Source organism: Oncorhynchus nerka, linkage group LG8 (assembly GCF_034236695.1).
Source record: "Oncorhynchus nerka isolate Pitt River linkage group LG8, Oner_Uvic_2.0, whole genome shotgun sequence".
In the NCBI taxonomy this organism is placed as follows: domain Eukaryota; kingdom Metazoa; phylum Chordata; class Actinopteri; order Salmoniformes; family Salmonidae; genus Oncorhynchus; species Oncorhynchus nerka.
In genome coordinates, this window is record NC_088403.1 from 9,100,750 (window position 1) to 9,117,007 (window position 16,258).

The window sequence follows — 16,258 nt, forward strand, 5'->3', positions numbered from 1 at the left end:
TCACCAGCTAGCTACTGTACTAGGTGGTGCTGAATCACCAGCTAGCTACTGTACTAGGTGATACTGAATCACCAGCTAGCTACTGTACTAGGTGATACTGAATCACCAGCTAGCTACTGTACTAGGTGATACTGAATCACCAGCTAGCTACTGTACTAGGTGATACTGAATCACCAGCTAGCTACTGTACTAGATGGTACTGAATCACCAGCTAGCTACTGTACTAGGTGGTACTGAATCACCAGCTAGCTACTGTACTAGAGGAAAGGTGATGCTGAATCACCAGCTAGCTACTGTACTAGGTGATGCTGAATCACCAGCTAGCTACTGTACTCGAAGGTGGTACTGAATCACCAGCTAGCTACTGTACTAGGTGATGCTGAATCACCAGCTAGCTACTGTACTAGGTGGTGCTGAATCACCATCTAGCTACTGTACTAGAAGGTGGTACTGAATCACCAGCTAGCTACTGTACTAGAAGGTGGTACTGAATCACCAGCTAGCTACTGTACTAGGTGGTACTGAATCACCAGCTAGCTACTGTACTAGAGGAAAGGTGATACTGAATCACCAGCTAGCTACTGTACTAGGTGATGCTGAATCACCAGCTAGCTACTGTACTCGAAGGTGGTACTGAATCACCAGCTAGCTACTGTACTAGGTGATGCTGAATCACCAGCTAGCTACTGTACTAGGTGGTGCTGAATCACCATCTAGCTACTGTACTAGAAGGTGGTACTGAATCACCAGCTAGCTACTGTACTAGAAGGTGGTACTGAATCACCAGCTAGCTACTGTACTAGAAGGTGGTGCTGAATCACCAGCTAGCTACTGTACTAGGTGGTGCTGAATCACCAGCTAGCTACTGTACTAGGTGGTGCTGAATCACCAGCTAGCTACTGTACTAGGTGATACTGAATCACCAGCTAGCTACTGTACTAGGTGATACTGAATCACCAGCTAGCTACTGTACTAGGTGATACTGAATCACCAGCTAGCTACTGTACTAGGTGATACTGAAACACCAGCTAGCTACTGTACTAGGTGGTGCTGAATCACCAGCTAGCTACTGTACTAGAAGGTGGTGCTGAATCACCAGCTAGCTACTGTACTAGAAGGTGGTGCTGAATCACCAGCTAGCTACTGTACTAGAAGGTGGTGCTGAATCACCAGCTAGCTACTGTACTAGAAGGTGGTGCTGAATCACCAGCTAGCTACTGTACTAGAAGGTGGTGCTGAATCACCAGCTAGCTACTGTACTAGAAGGTGGTGCTGAATCACCAGCTAGCTACTGTACTAGGTGGTGTTGAATCACCAGCTAGCTACTGTACTAGGTGGTACTGAATCACCAGCTAGCTACTGTACTAGAAGGTGGTACTGAATCACCAGCTAGCTACTGTACTAGGTGGTGCTGAATCACCAGCTAGCTACTGCTAGCTACTGTACTGGAAGTTGGTACTGAATCACCAGCTAGCTACTGTACTAGGTGATACTGAATCACCAGCTAGCTACTGTACTAGGTGGTACTGAATCACCAGCTAGCTACTGTACTAGAAGGTGGTGCTGAATCACCAGCTAGCTACTGTACTAGAAGGTGGTGCTGAATCACCAGCTAGCTACTGTACTAGAAGGTGGTGCTGAATCACCAGCTAGCTACTGTACTAGAAGGTGGTGCTGAATCACCAGCTAGCTACTGTACTAGAAGGTGGTGCTGAATCACCAGCTAGCTACTGTACTAGAAGGTGGTGCTGAATCACCAGCTAGCTACTGTACTAGGTGGTGCTGAATCACCAGCAGCTAGCTACTGTACTAGGTGGTGCTGAATCACCAGCAGCTAGCTACTGTACTAGAAGGTGGTGCTGAATCACCAGCTAGCTACTGTACTAGAAGGTGGTGCTGAATCACCAGCTAGCTACTGTACTAGAAGGTGGGGCTGAATCACCAGCTAGCTACTGTACAAGAGGAAACCCCAGTTTCCCCTGGAGGCTCCTTCAGTTCCATTAGCATCACAGGGAAGTCCTGGATTATAACTACAGCCATTAGACTGGACCTCATTCACTATCACAGATGCTCCAAATCAGACCACCCCAATGAGGTGCAGGGTCATGCTAATAGCAGGGTGGCCCGGGGGAGGTTAGATTGAACCAATCAGTCATCCTCAGGTGTTCTTATTGACCACTGCTGACCTTATGGTGACCCCTCATGGATTTGGAATCATAATTCTTGACGATCCCTCTGCCATTTCCCCTCAGAGAAAGCTGTGTGTCTTCCTCCCTGTATTACCCAGTCTGGCTGCTCCTCGCTGCACCAGGACTGACTGCTGTCCTGTTGCCAGTGTCTCTTCCAGTAAGGAGAGGGAAACACCCACTTCCTCCTTCCCAATCAGTTTAAGGCTGTGGGTCTGTACAGCCTTAACTGGTGACCAGCCGATCACAGACAGACAGGTAAATCACTGATTCCCCCAGACAGTCTACGCAGCTCAGACAAGTTGTCCGCTCCAGAACCAGCAGGGTCAGCCCCTTACCTTTCTTCCTCTCCTTCCATCTCATCCCACCTCTACCTTCTTCCCCCTTTCCTGCCGTTCCCTGGCCATTCTCCCTCCACTTCCTGCGTTGATCACTACTACTATCTACCTCCTTCCACTTCCTGCGTTGATCACTACTCTCACACTTCTGCCTCTGTCGCCATGGTGATGACCTTGTGTTCGATGAGCGAGAGGGAACCCTGTCCGGGCGTGTGTGTGTGTGTGTGTGTGTGTGTGTGTGTGTGTGTGTGTGTGCACGCTGTAAGCCAGCTCCCACTACTAATCTGAGCCATTGAATAATAAATAAAAAGGCCCAGCCAGCCAAGGGAGTTGGTGTTTATCCTTCCAGATGCTTATGGTTGTTTACCACGGTCTAGAATACCACTAGTGTCTGTCCTGTTGTTTACCACTAGTATCTGTCCTGTTGTTTACCACTAGTGTCTGTCCTGTTGTTTACCACTAGTGTCTGTCCTGTTGTTTACCACTAGTGTCTGTCCTGTTGTTTACCACTAGTGTCTGTCCTGTTGTTTACCACTAGTGTCTGTCCTGTTGTATACCACTAGTGTCTGTCCTGTTGTATACCACTAGTGTCTGTCCTGTTGTTTACCACTAGTGTCTGTCCTGTTGTATACCACTAGTATCTGTCCTGTTGTTTACCACTAGTGTCTGTCCTGTTGTTTACCACGGTCTAGAATATCACTAGTGTCTGTCCTGTTGTTTACCACTAGTGTCTGTCCTGTTGTTTACCACTAGTGTCTGTCCTGTTGTTTATCACTAGTGTCTGTCCTGTTGTTTACCACGGTCTAGAATATCACTAGTGTCTGTCCTGTTGTTTATCACTAGTGTCTGTCCTGTTGTTTACCACTAGTGTCTGTCCTGTTGTTTACCACGGTCTAGAATATCACTAGTGTCTGTCCTGTTGTTTACCACTAGTGTCTGTCCTGTTGTTTACCACTAGTGTCTGTCCTGTTGTTTACCACTAGTGTCTGTCCTGTTGTTTATCACTAGTGTCTGTCCTGTTGTTTATCACTAGTGTCTGTCCTGTTGTTTATCACTAGTGTCTGTCCTGTTGTTTACCACTAGTGTCTGTCCTGTTGTATACCACTAGTGTCTGTCCTGTTGTTTACCACGGTGTAGAATACCACTAGTGTCTGTCCTGTTGTTTACCACTAGTGTCTGTCCTGTTGTTTACCACTAGTGTCTGTCCTGTTGTTTACCACTAGTGTCTGTCCTGTTGTTTACCACGGTCTAGAATATCACTAGTGTCTGTCCTGTTGTTTACCACTAGTGTCTGTCCTGTTGTTTACCACTAGTGTCTGTCCTGTTGTTTACCACTAGTGCCTGTCCTGTTGTTTACCACGGTCTAGAATACCACTAGTGTCTGTCCTGTTGTTTACCACTAGTGTCTGTCCTGTTGTTTATCACTAGTGTCTGTCCTGTTGTTTACCACTAGTGTCTGTCCTGTTGTTTACCACTAGTGTCTGTCCTGTTGTTTACCACTAGTATCTGTCCTGTTGTTTACCACTAGTATCTGTCCTGTTGTTTACCACTAGTATCTGTCCTGTTGTTTACCACGGTCTAGAATACCACTTGTGTCTGTCCTGTTGTTTACCACTAGTATCTGTCCTGTTGTTTACCACTAGTATCTGTCCTGTTGTTTACCACTAGTATCTGTCCTGTTGTTTACCACTAGTGTCTGTCCTGTTGTTTACCACTAGTGTCTGTCCTGTTGTATACCACTAGTGTCTGTCCTGTTGTTTATCACTAGTGTCTGTCCTGTTGTTTACCACTAGCGTCTGTCCTGTTGTTTACCACTAGCGTCTTTCCTGTTGTTTACCTCTAGTGTCTGTCCTGTTGTTTACCACTAGTGTCTGTCCTGTTGTTTACCACTAGTGTCTGTCCTGTTGTTTATCACTAGTGTCTGTCCTGTTGTTTATCACTAGCGTCTGTCCTGTTGTTTACCACTAGCGTCTGTCCTGTTGTTTACCACTAGCGTCTGTCCTGTTGTTTACCACTAGTGTCTGTCCTGTTGTTTACCACGGTCTAGAATATCACTAGTGTCTGTCCTGTTGTTTACCACTAGTATCTGTCCTGTTGTTTATCACTAGTGTCTGTCCTGTTGTTTACCACGGTCTAGAATATCACTAGTGTCTGTCCTGTTGTTTATCACTAGTGTCTGTCCTGTTGTTTACCACGGTCTAGAATATCACTAGTGTCTGTCCTGTTGTTTACCACTAGTGTCTGTCCTGTTGTTTACCACTAGTGTCTGTCCTGTTGTTTACCACTAGTGTCTGTCCTGTTGTTTATCACTAGTGTCTGTCCTGTTGTTTATCACTAGTGTCTGTCCTGTTGTTTATCACTAGTGTCTGTCCTGTTGTTTACCACTAGTGTCTGTCCTGTTGTATACCACTAGTGTCTGTCCTGTTGTTTACCACGGTGTAGAATACCACTAGTGTCTGTCCTGTTGTTTACCACTAGTGTCTGTCCTGTTGTTTACCACTAGTGTCTGTCCTGTTGTTTACCACTAGTGTCTGTCCTGTTGTTTACCACGGTCTAGAATATCACTAGTGTCTGTCCTGTTGTTTACCACTAGTGTCTGTCCTGTTGTTTACCACGGTCTAGAATACCACTAGTGTCTGTCCTGTTGTTTACCACTAGTGTCTGTCCTGTTGTTTATCACTAGTGTCTGTCCTGTTGTTTACCACTAGTGTCTGTCCTGTTGTTTACCACTAGTGTCTGTCCTGTTGTTTACCACTAGTGTCTGTCCTGTTGTTTACCACTAGTGTCTGTCCTGTTGTTTACCACTAGTGTCTGTCCTGTTGTTTACCACTAGTGTCTGTCCTGTTGTTTACCACTAGTGTCTGTCCTGTTGTTTACCACTAGTGTCTGTCCTGTTGTATACCACTAGTGTCTGTCCTGTTGTTTACCACTAGTATCTGTCCTGTCCTTTTTGCTCAGGCCCTGGAAAGTTATTTAACTACTGGGTTTGTTAACAAAACAATGTGTGAAGAGGAGAGGACTAGTAAACCCTGTGTGAAGAGGTGTCACCTTGCCAGAGGAGAGGACCAGTAAACACTGTGTGAAGAGGTGTCACCTTGCCAGAGGAGAGGACTAGTAATCCCTGTGTGAAGAGGTGTCACCTTGCCAGAGGAGAGGACTAGTAAACCCTGTGTGAAGAGGTGTCACCTTGCCAGAGGAGAGGACTAGTAAACCCTGTGTGAAGAGGTGTCACCTTGCCAGAGGAGAGGACTAGTAAACCCTGTGTGAAGAGGTGTCACCTTGCCAGAGGAGAGGACTAGTAAACCCTGTGTGAAGAGGTGTCACCTTGCCAGAGGAGAGGACTAGTAAACCCTGTGTGAAGAGGTGTCACCTTGCCAGAGGAGAGGACTAGTAATCCCTGTGTGAAGAGGTGTCACCTTGCCAGAGGAGAGGACTAGTAAACCCTGTGTGAAGAGGTGTCACCTTGCCAGAGGAGAGGACTAGTAATCCCTGTGTGAAGAGGTGTCACCTTGCCAGAGGAGAGGACTAGTAAACCCTGTGTGAAGAGGTGTCACCTTGCCAGAGGAGAGGACTAGTAAACCCTGTGTGAAGAGGTGTCACCTTGCCAGAGGAGAGGACTAGTAAACCCTGTGTGAAGAGGTGACACCTTGCCAGAGGAGAGGACTAGTAAACCCTGTGTGTGTGTGTGTGTGTGTGTGTGTGTGTGTGTGTGGGGGGGGTTGTAGCTCTTCACATATCATTTCTGCGTGAACAACCGTTACTGCATCAGCATGTGGGTGGTGTTGGTGGGGGTTAGTGGGTGTAGCCTCACTATAAAGTTATATTTACTAAGAAGCAGCAGGTCAAATGGACACAGGAATGTTTCTGTTGTATTATATGACATGGACAACACCCAGTTTATACAGCCTACAGTGGATGTCCACGTTCCTTCCACGAAGTACTATAGAACAATAAGGGCCACACACTGTTAACTTCTCTAGGGTAGGGTGCAGCATTGGGAATTTTGGATGAAAAGCGTGCCCAAATTAAACTGCCTGCTTCTCAGCCATAAAAGCTAGAATATGCATATAATAGTATATTTGGATAGAAAACACTCTGAAGTTTCTCAAACTGTTTGAATGATGTCTGTGAGTATAACAGAACTCATATGGCAGGCAAAAAGTTGAGAAAAATCCAACCAGGAAGTGGGAAATCTGAGGTTTGTAGTTTTTCAACTCTTGGCCTATCGAATACACAGTGTCTATGGGGTCATATTACACTTCCCAAGGCTTCCACTAGATGTCAACAGTCTTTAGAACCTTGTTTGATGCTTCTACTGTGGGGTGGGGGAGATTGAGAGGGAATTGAGTCAGAGGTCTGCCAGAGAGCCAAAGCCTCAGTCTCGCACGTTCATGTGATAGTTAGCTCTGCTCCATTGCATTTCTACAGACAAAGGAATTCTCCGGTTGGAACATTATTGAAGATTTATGTTAAAAACATCCTAAAGATCGATTTTATACAGCGTTTGACATGTTTCTACGGACTGTAACGGAACTTTTTGACTTTTCATCTGCTTTTAGTGATCGCGCGTTATGAGTTTGGATTGTGTACTGAACGCGCTAACAAAAAGGAGGTATTTGGACATAAATGATGGACATTATCGAACAAAACAAACATATTTATTGTGGAACTGGGATTCCTGGGAGTGCATTCTGATGAAGATCATCAAAGGTAAGTGAATATTTATAATGCTATTTCTGACTTCTGTTGACTACACAACATGGCGGATATCTGTTTGGGTTGTTTTGGTCTCTGAGCGCTGTACTCAGATTATTGCATGGTGCGCTTTTTCCGTAAAGTAAAAAAAAAATCTGACACAGCGGTTGCATTAAGGAGAAGTGGATCTAAAATTCCATGCATAACACATATCTTTTATCAATGTTTATTATGAGTATTTCTGTAAATTGATGTGGCTCTCTGCAAAATCACCGGATGTTTTGGAACTACTGAACATAACGCGCCAATGTAAACTCCGATTTTTGAATATAAATATGAACTTTACCGACCGAACAAAACATACATGTATTGTGTAACATGAAGTCCTGTGAGTGTCATCTGATGAAGATCATCAAAGGTTAGTGATTAATTTAATCTATTTCTGCTTTTTGTAACTCCTCTCTTTGGCTGGAAAAATGGCTGTGTTTTTCTGTGACTTGGCTCTGACCTAAACATAATCGTTTGGTGTGTTTTCGCCGTAAAAGCCTTTTTGAAATCGGACACTGTGGCTGAATTTACAACAAGTGTATCTTTAAAATGGTGTGAAATACAAGTATGTTTGAGGAATTTTAATTATGGGGTTTCTGTTGTTTTGAATTTGGCGTCCTGCAGTTTCACTGGCTGTTGACGAGGTGGGACGTTACCGTCCCACGTACCCTAGAGAGGTTAAAGATCCCTTCCAGGAACCAGTATAGAACAATAAGGGCCACACACTGTTAAATATCTCTTCCAGGAACTAGTATAGGACAATAAGGGCCACACACTGTTAAAGATCCCTTCCAGGAACTAGTATAGGACAATAAGGGCCACACACTGTTAAATATCTCTTCCAGGAACTAGTATAGGACAATAAGGGCCACATACTGTTAAATATCTCTTCCAGGAACTAGTATAGGACAATAAGGGCCACACACTGTTAAAGATCCCTTCCAGGAACTAGTATAGGACAATAAGGGCCACACACTGTTAAATATCTCTTCCAGGAACTAAGTATTTTATTGCTCTGAAATACATTTACTGTACAGGGTAATATATTATTAGGGTAATATAAACGTTTTAATTCCAGCTATCGAAACTTGGCCTGCTGTCAACTGAACTGTGTGTGTTTCCAGTACATGCCTGTTTTCAGAAGTCGACACACACAACATTCACACACACCAAGTCACGGTTCCATTTCACATTTTTGATTTGTTTCATCTTATTTCGGCTGCTAAAATAAACCACATTTGATTTTCCTTTGTCATTATTATTACCTGGTCATTTATATTTACGTTCATCACGTTTTGTGTTTTTCCGTTTTTTGTGGTGTTTTTTCTTTTCATTTCTTAAGGATGTTAAGTTGAAAGACGAGGAGTGTGAAAGGCTTTCTAAAGTCAGGGACCAACTGGGCCAGGAACTGGAGGAGCTCACTGCTAGCCTGTTTGAGGTTGGTCCGACCGGCAAATTCATCCCCCCCCAGAAACACTGAGACGGCCCTCCTTGTGATCAGTGTTTTGGCTTCGCTCCTCCCTTCTCTTACGTAGCTAGATTAACAGTTTCCATCCTCTCTCTCTTTCTCGGTCTCCTTTGTCTCTCCTCTCTCCTGTTTTCAAAGCTCTTGTTAGTTTGTAAAGATACTAACCTGCTTTTCTCTGGGTGTTTGGTGCCAGCTGTGACTCTGACTCAGGTTGTCTTGACTTGTTTGGTTGCTGGGTTCTCTGTTTTGTGTCAGGAGTCGGTAGGGGTTAGAGGTCAGGGCGATGAGTGATGCATTGTGGGTCTAACGTCTCGTGCCTTCTTACAGGAAGCTCACAAGATGGTGCGTGAGGCCAACATCAAACAGTCGACGGCTGAGAAGCAGCTGAAGGAAGCTCTGAACAAGGTGAGGACTGACCCATTCACAACCATGTTCAATACTACTGTGTCTACATGACTGTTACCCTCATGGAAATGGAGTGGCTGACCCAGTCTGATAGTCTTCTAATGACAATTCTGCAGGTGTGTGTGTCTGGGATGGAGTGCTGGCTGATTTATGTGCTGCCTCTTCACTAAAGGTGTCAGTCACACCACTACAGCCTCCCGGCTGGCTGGTAATGGGAACCACAGGGACTGACTGGTTTAATAGCAGGTTGTATCAGTCACACCACTACAGCCTCCCGGCTGGCTGGTAATGGGAGCCACAGGGACTGACTGGTTTAATAGCAGGTTGTATCAGTCACACCACTACAGCCTCCCGGTTGGCTGGTAATGGGAACCACAGGGACTGACTGACTGTAGTGCACCATGTCTGGCTGCTTTAATAGCAGGGTGTATCAGTCACACCACTACAGCCTCCCGGCTGGCTGGTAATGGGAGCTACAGGGACTGACTGGTTTAATAGCAGGTTGTATCAGTCACACCACTACAGCCTCCCGGCTGGCTGGTAATGGGAGCCACAGGGACTGACTGGTTTAATAGCAGGTTGTATCAGTCACACCACTACAGCCTCCCGGCTGGCTGGTAATGGGAGCCACAGGGACTGACTGGTTTAATAGCAGGTTGTATCAGTCACACCACTACAGCCTCCCGGCTGGCTGGTAATGGGAGCCACAGGAACGTACTGACTGGTTTAATAGCAGGTTGTATCAGTCACACCACTACAGCCTCCCGGCTGGCTGGTAATGGGAACCACAGGAACGTACTGACTGGTTTAATAGCAGGTTGTATCAGTCACACCACTACAGCCTCCCGGTTGGCTGGTAATGGGAACCACAGTGACTGTAGTGCACCATGTCTGGCTGCTTTAATAGCAGGGTGTATCATTTCTGTGAGTGATAGCAGTAACAGTCCTGTAGATCATATATCAGTCTGACAGTAACAGTCCTGTAGATCATATATCAGTCTGACAGTAACAGTCATGTAGATCATATATCAGTCTGACAGTAACAGTCCTGTAGATCATATATCCTATCAGTCTGACAGTAACAGTCCTGTAGATCATATATCAGTCTGACAGTAACAGTCCTGTAGATCATATATCAGTCTGACAGTAACAGTCCTGTAGATCATATATCAGTCTGACAGTAACAGTCCTGTAGATCATATATCAGTCTGACAGTAACAGTCCTGTAGATCATATATCCTATCAGTCTGACAGTAACAGTCCTGTAGATCATATATCAGTCTGACAGTAACAGTCCTGTAGATCATATATCAGTCTGACAGTAACAGTCCTGTAGATCATATATCCTATCAGTCTGACAGTAACAGTCCTGTAGATCATATATCCTATCAGTCTGACAGTAACAGTCCTGTAGATCATATATCAGTCTGACAGTAACAGTCCTGTAGATCATATATCAGTCTGACAGTAATAGAAGATAGACCTGTTCCTCACCTCTCTCTGTCAGAACGGTGTGAGACAGAAGATAGACCTGTTCCTCACCTCTCTCTGTCAGAACGGTGTGAGACAGGAGATAGACCTGTTCCTCACCTCTCTCTGTCAGAACGGTGTGAGACAGAAGATAGACCTGTTCCTCACCTCTCTCTGTCAGAACGGTGTGAGATGAGACAGAAGATAGACCTGTATCTATATGGGTTCTATATGTGTGATGTTCCACCCCTCTCTCTCCCCCCCTCCCCCCAGATCGATGTGCTCCAAGCGGAGGTGTCTGCCCTGAAGACCTTGGTCCTGTCCACGTCCCCCACCTCCCCCTGTCACGACCTTCCTGGGGGCTCCAAGGCTCCCTTCAAGAAGGGTCACGGCCGCAACAAGAGTACCAGCAGCGCCATGCTGGGCAGCGGGCAGGAACTGAGCGGCACACAGCCCATCATACGAGACTGCAGAGAGGTAACACACACACACACACACACACAGGAACTGAGCGGCACACAGCCCATCGTACGAGACTGTAGAGAGGTAACACACACACACACAGGAACTGAGCGGCACACAGGAACTGAGCGGCACACAGCCCATCGTACGAGACTGCAGAGAGGTAACACACACACACACACAGGAACTGAGCGGCACACAGCCCATCGTACGAGACTGTAGAGAGGTAACACACACACACACACACACACACACACACACACACACACACACAGGAACTGAGCGGCACACAGCCCATCGTACGAGACTGTAGAGAGGTACCACACACACACACACACACACACACACACACACAGGAACTGAGCGGCACACAGCCCATCGTACGAGACTGTAGAGAGGTAACACACACACACAGGAACTGAGCGGCACACAGCCCATCGTACGAGACTGTAGAGAGGTAACACACACACACACACACACACAGGAACTGAGCGGCACACAGCCCATCGTACGAGACTGTAGAGAGGTAACACACACACACACACACACAGGAACTGAGCGGCACACAGCCCATCGTACGAGACTGTAGAGAGGTAACACACACACACACACACAGGAACTGAGCGGCACACAGCCCATCGTACGAGACTGTAGAGAGGTAACACACACACACACACACAGGAACTGAGCGGCACACAGCCCATCGTATGAGACTGTAGAGAGGTAACACACACACACACACACACAGGAACTGAGCGGCACACAGCCCATCGTACGAGACTGTAGAGAGGTAACACACACACACACACACAGGAACTGAGCGGCACACAGCCCATCGTACGAGACTGTAGAGAGGTAACACACACACACACACAGGAACTGAGCGGCACACAGCCCATCGTACGAGACTGTAGAGAGGTAACACACACACACACACAGGAACTGAGCGGCACACAGCCCATCGTACGAGACTGTAGAGAGGTAACACACACACACACACACACACAGGAACTGAGCGGCACACAGCCCATCGTACGAGACTGTAGAGAGGTAACACACACACACACACACACACACACAGGAACTGAGCGGCACACAGCCCATCGTACGAGACTGTAGAGAGGTAACACACACACACACACACACACAGGAACTGAGCGGCACACAGCCCATCGTATGAGACTGTAGAGAGGTAACACACACACACACACACACAGGAACTGAGCGGCACACAGCCCATCGTACGAGACTGTAGAGAGGTAACACACACACACACACACACACACAGGAACTGAGCGGCACACAGCCCATCGTACGAGACTGTAGAGAGGTAACACACACACACACACACACACACACACAGGAACTGAGCGGCACACAGCCCATCGTACGAGACTGTAGAGAGGTAACACACACACACACACACATGGATTTAACACACACACACACACACACACACACATGGACGTAACACACACAGACATGCAGTCAGATGTAATCACCCTCTGGACTCCTTCAGTTACCTCCTGCTCTTGTCTTCCTGAACTATTTCACTGCTGGCTGTTTCAGTTTCCCTACTTCATTCAAATGGCAGATGGCTGCACATGTCAGCCAGGGCTTCTGCTCTGCTCTGCACATGTCAGCCAGGGCTTCTGCTCTGCTCTGCACATGTCAGCCAGGGCTTCTGCTCTGCTCTGCACATGTCAGCCAGGGCTTCTGCTCTGCTCTCCACATGTCAGCCAGGGCTTCTGCTCTGCTCTCCACATGTCAGCCAGGGCTTCTGCTCTGCTCTCCACATGTCAGCCAGGGCTTCTGCTCTGCTCTCCACATGTCAGCCAGGGCTTCTGCTCTGCTCTCCACATGTCAGCCAGGGCTTCTGCTCTGCTCTCCACATGTCAGCCAGGGCTTCTGCTCTGCTCTGCACATGTCAGCCAGGGCTTCTGCTCTGCTCTGCACATGTCAGCCAGGGCTTCTGCTCTGCTCTGCACATGTCAGCCAGGGCTTCTGCTCTGCTCTGCACATGTCAGCCAGGGCTTCTGCTCTGCTCTCCACATGTCAGCCAGGGCTTCTGCTCTGCTCTCCACATGTCAGCCAGGGCTTCTGCTCTGCTCTGCACTGCACATGTCAGCCAGGGCTTCTGCTCTGCACATGTCAGCCAGGGCTTCTGCTCTGCTCTGCACATGTCAGCCAGGGCTTCTGCTCTGCTCTGCACATGTCAGCTAGGGCTTCTGCTCTGCTCTGCACATGTCAGCCAGGGCTTCTGCTCTGCTCTGCACATGTCAGCCAGGGCTTCTGCTCTGCTCTGCACATGTCAGCCAGGGCTTCTGCTCTGCTCTGCACATGTCTGCCAGGGCTTCTGCTCTGCACATGTCAGCCAGGGCTTCTGCTCTGCACATGTCAGCCAGGGCTTCTGCTCTGCTCTGCACATGTCAGCCAGGGCTTCTGCTCTGCTCTGCACATGTCAGCCAGGGCTTCTGCTCTGCTCTCCACATGTCAGCCAGGGCTTCTGCTCTGCTCTCCACATGTCAGCCAGGGCTTCTGCTCTGCTCTCCACATGTCAGCCAGGGCTTCTGCTCTGCTCTCCACATGTCAGCCAGGGCTTCTGCTCTGCTCTGCACATGTCATCCAGGGCTTCTGCTCTGCACATGTCAGCCAGGGCTTCTGCTCTGCACATGTCAGCCAGGGCTTCTGCTCTGCTCTGCACATGTCAGCCAGGGCTTCTGCTCTGCTCTGCACATGTCAGCCAGGGCTTCTGCTCTGCACATGTCAGCCAGGGCTTCTGCTCTGCACATGTCAGCCAGGGCTTCTGCTCTGCACATGTCAGCCAGGGCTTCTGCTCTGCTCTGCACATGTCAGCCAGGGCTTCTGCTCTGCTCTTGCACATGTCAGCCAGGGCTTCTGCTCTGCTCTTGCACATGTCAGCCAGGGCTTCTGCTCTTGCACATGTCAGCCAGGGCTTCTGCTCTCCACATGTCAGCCAGGGCTTCTGCTCTGCTCTGCTCTGCTCTCCACATGTCAGCCAGGGCTTCTGCTCTGCTCTCCACATGTCAGCCAGGGCTTCTGCTCTGCTCTCCACATGTCAGCCAGGGCTTCTGCTCTGCACATGTCAGCCAGGGCTTCTGCTCTGCACATGTCAGCCAGGGCTTCTGCTCTGCACATGTCAGCCAGGGCTTCTGCTCTGCACATGTCAGCCAGGGCTTCTGCTCTGCTCTGCACATGTCAGCCAGGGCTTCTGCTCTGCTCTGCACATGTCAGCCAGGGCTTCTGCTCTGCTCTGCACATGTCAGCCAGGGCTTCTGCTCTGCTCTGCACATGTCAGCCAGGGCTTCTGCTCTGCTCTGCACATGTCAGCCAGGGCTTCTGCTCTGCTCTGCACATGTCAGCCAGGGCTTCTGCTCTGCTCTGCACATGTCAGCCAGGGCTTCTGCTCTGCTCTGCACATGTCAGCCAGGGCTTCTGCTCTGCACATGTCAGCCAGGGCTTCTGCTCTGCACATGTCAGCCAGGGCTTCTGCTCTGCTCTGCACATGTCAGCCAGGGCTTCTGCTCTGCTCTGCACATGTCAGCCAGGGCTTCTGCTCTGCTCTGCACATGTCAGCCAGGGCTTCTGCTCTGCTCTCCACATGTCAGCCAGGGCTTCTGCTCTGCTCTCCACATGTCAGCCAGGGCTTCTGCTCTGCTCTGCACATGTCAGCCAGGGCTTCTGCTCTGCTCTGCACATGTCAGCCAGGGCTTCTGCTCTGCACATGTCAGCCAGGGCTTCTGCTCTGCACATGTCAGCCAGGGCTTCTGCTCTGCTCTCCACATGTCAGCCAGGGCTTCTGCTCTGCTCTGCACATGTCAGCCAGGGCTTCTGCTCTGCACATGTCAGCCAGGGCTTCTGCTCTGCTCTGCACATGTCAGCCAGGGCTTCTGCTCTGCTCTGCACATGTCAGCCAGGGCTTCTGCTCTGCACATGTCAGCCAGGGCTTCTGCTCTGCACATGTCAGCCAGGGCTTCTGCTCTGCACATGTCAGCCAGGGCTTCTGCTCTGCACATGTCAGCCAGGGCTTCTGCTCTGCTCTGCACATGTCAGCCAGGGCTTCTGCTCTGCACATGTCAGCCAGGGCTTCTGCTCTGCTCTGCACATGTCAGCCAGGGCTTCTGCTCTTGCACATGTCAGCCAGGGCTTCTGCTCTGCACATGTCAGCCAGGGCTTCTGCTCTGCACATGTCAGCCAGGGCTTCTGCTCTGCTCTGCACATGTCAGCCAGGGCTTCTGCTCTGCTCTGCTCTGCTCTCCACATGTCAGCCAGGGCTTCTGCTCTGCACATGTCAGCCAGGGCTTCTGCTCTGCTCTGCACATGTCAGCCAGGGCTTCTTGCTCTGCTCTCCACATGTCAGCCAGGGCTTCTGCTCTGCTCTCCACATGTCAGCCAGGGCTTCTGCTCTGCACATGTCAGCAAGGGCTTCTGCTCTGCTCTGCTCATGTCAGCCAGGGGCTCTGCTCTGCTCTGCTCTCCACATGTCAGCCAGGGCTTCTGCTCTGCTCTGCTCTGCTCTCCACATGTCAGCCAGGGCTTCTGCTCTGCTCTGCTCTGCTCTCCACATGTCAGCCAGGGCTTCTGCTCTCCACATGTCAGCCAGGGCTTCTGCTCTGCTCTGCTCTGCTCTCCACATGTCAGCCAGGGCTTCTGCTCTGCTCTCCACATGTCAGCCAGGGCTTCTGCTCTGCTCTCCACATGTCAGCCAGGGCTTCTGCTCTGCTCTCCACATGTCAGCCAGGGCTTCTGCTCTGCTCTCCACATGTCAGCCAGGGCTTCTGCTCTGCTCTGCACATGTCAGCCAGGGCTTCTGCTCTGCACATGTCAGCCAGGGCTTCTGCTCTGCTCTGCACATGTCAGCCAGGGCTTCTGCTCTGCTCTGCACATGTCAGCCAGGGCTTCTGCTCTGCTCTGCACATGTCAGCCAGGGCTTCTGCTCTGCTCTGCACATGTCAGCCAGGGCTTCTGCTCTGCTCTCCACATGTCAGCCAGGGCTTCTGCTCTGCTCTGCACATGTCAGCCAGGGCTTCTGCTCTGCTCTCCACATGTCAGCCAGGGCTTCTGCTCTGCTCTCCACATGTCAGCCAGGGCTTCTGCTCTGCTCTCCACATGTCAGCCAGGGCTTCTGCTCTGCTCTGCACATGTCAGCCAGGGCTTCTGCTCTG

The 16,258-nt window shown here is 49.3% G+C and overlaps 1 protein-coding gene across 4 annotated transcripts in view; it reads left to right on the forward strand.

Annotated features, from left to right (window-relative positions):
• The window catches only part of rab3ip (RAB3A interacting protein (rabin3)), a 110,994-nt gene that overhangs the window by 42,512 nt on the left and 52,224 nt on the right, over nt 1-16,258 (forward strand). For 3 of the 4 annotated variants that reach the window (XM_065021309.1, XM_065021310.1, XM_065021308.1), the window contains exons 5-7: nt 8,610-8,705; nt 9,063-9,140; nt 10,884-11,087. In XM_065021309.1, coding sequence (XP_064877381.1) covers nt 8,610-8,705; nt 9,063-9,140; nt 10,884-11,087 — 378 coding nt within the window. The remainder of the gene's footprint in view (nt 1-8,609; nt 8,706-9,062; nt 9,141-10,883; nt 11,088-16,258) is intronic. The other variant, XM_065021311.1, reaches the window with a different exon arrangement.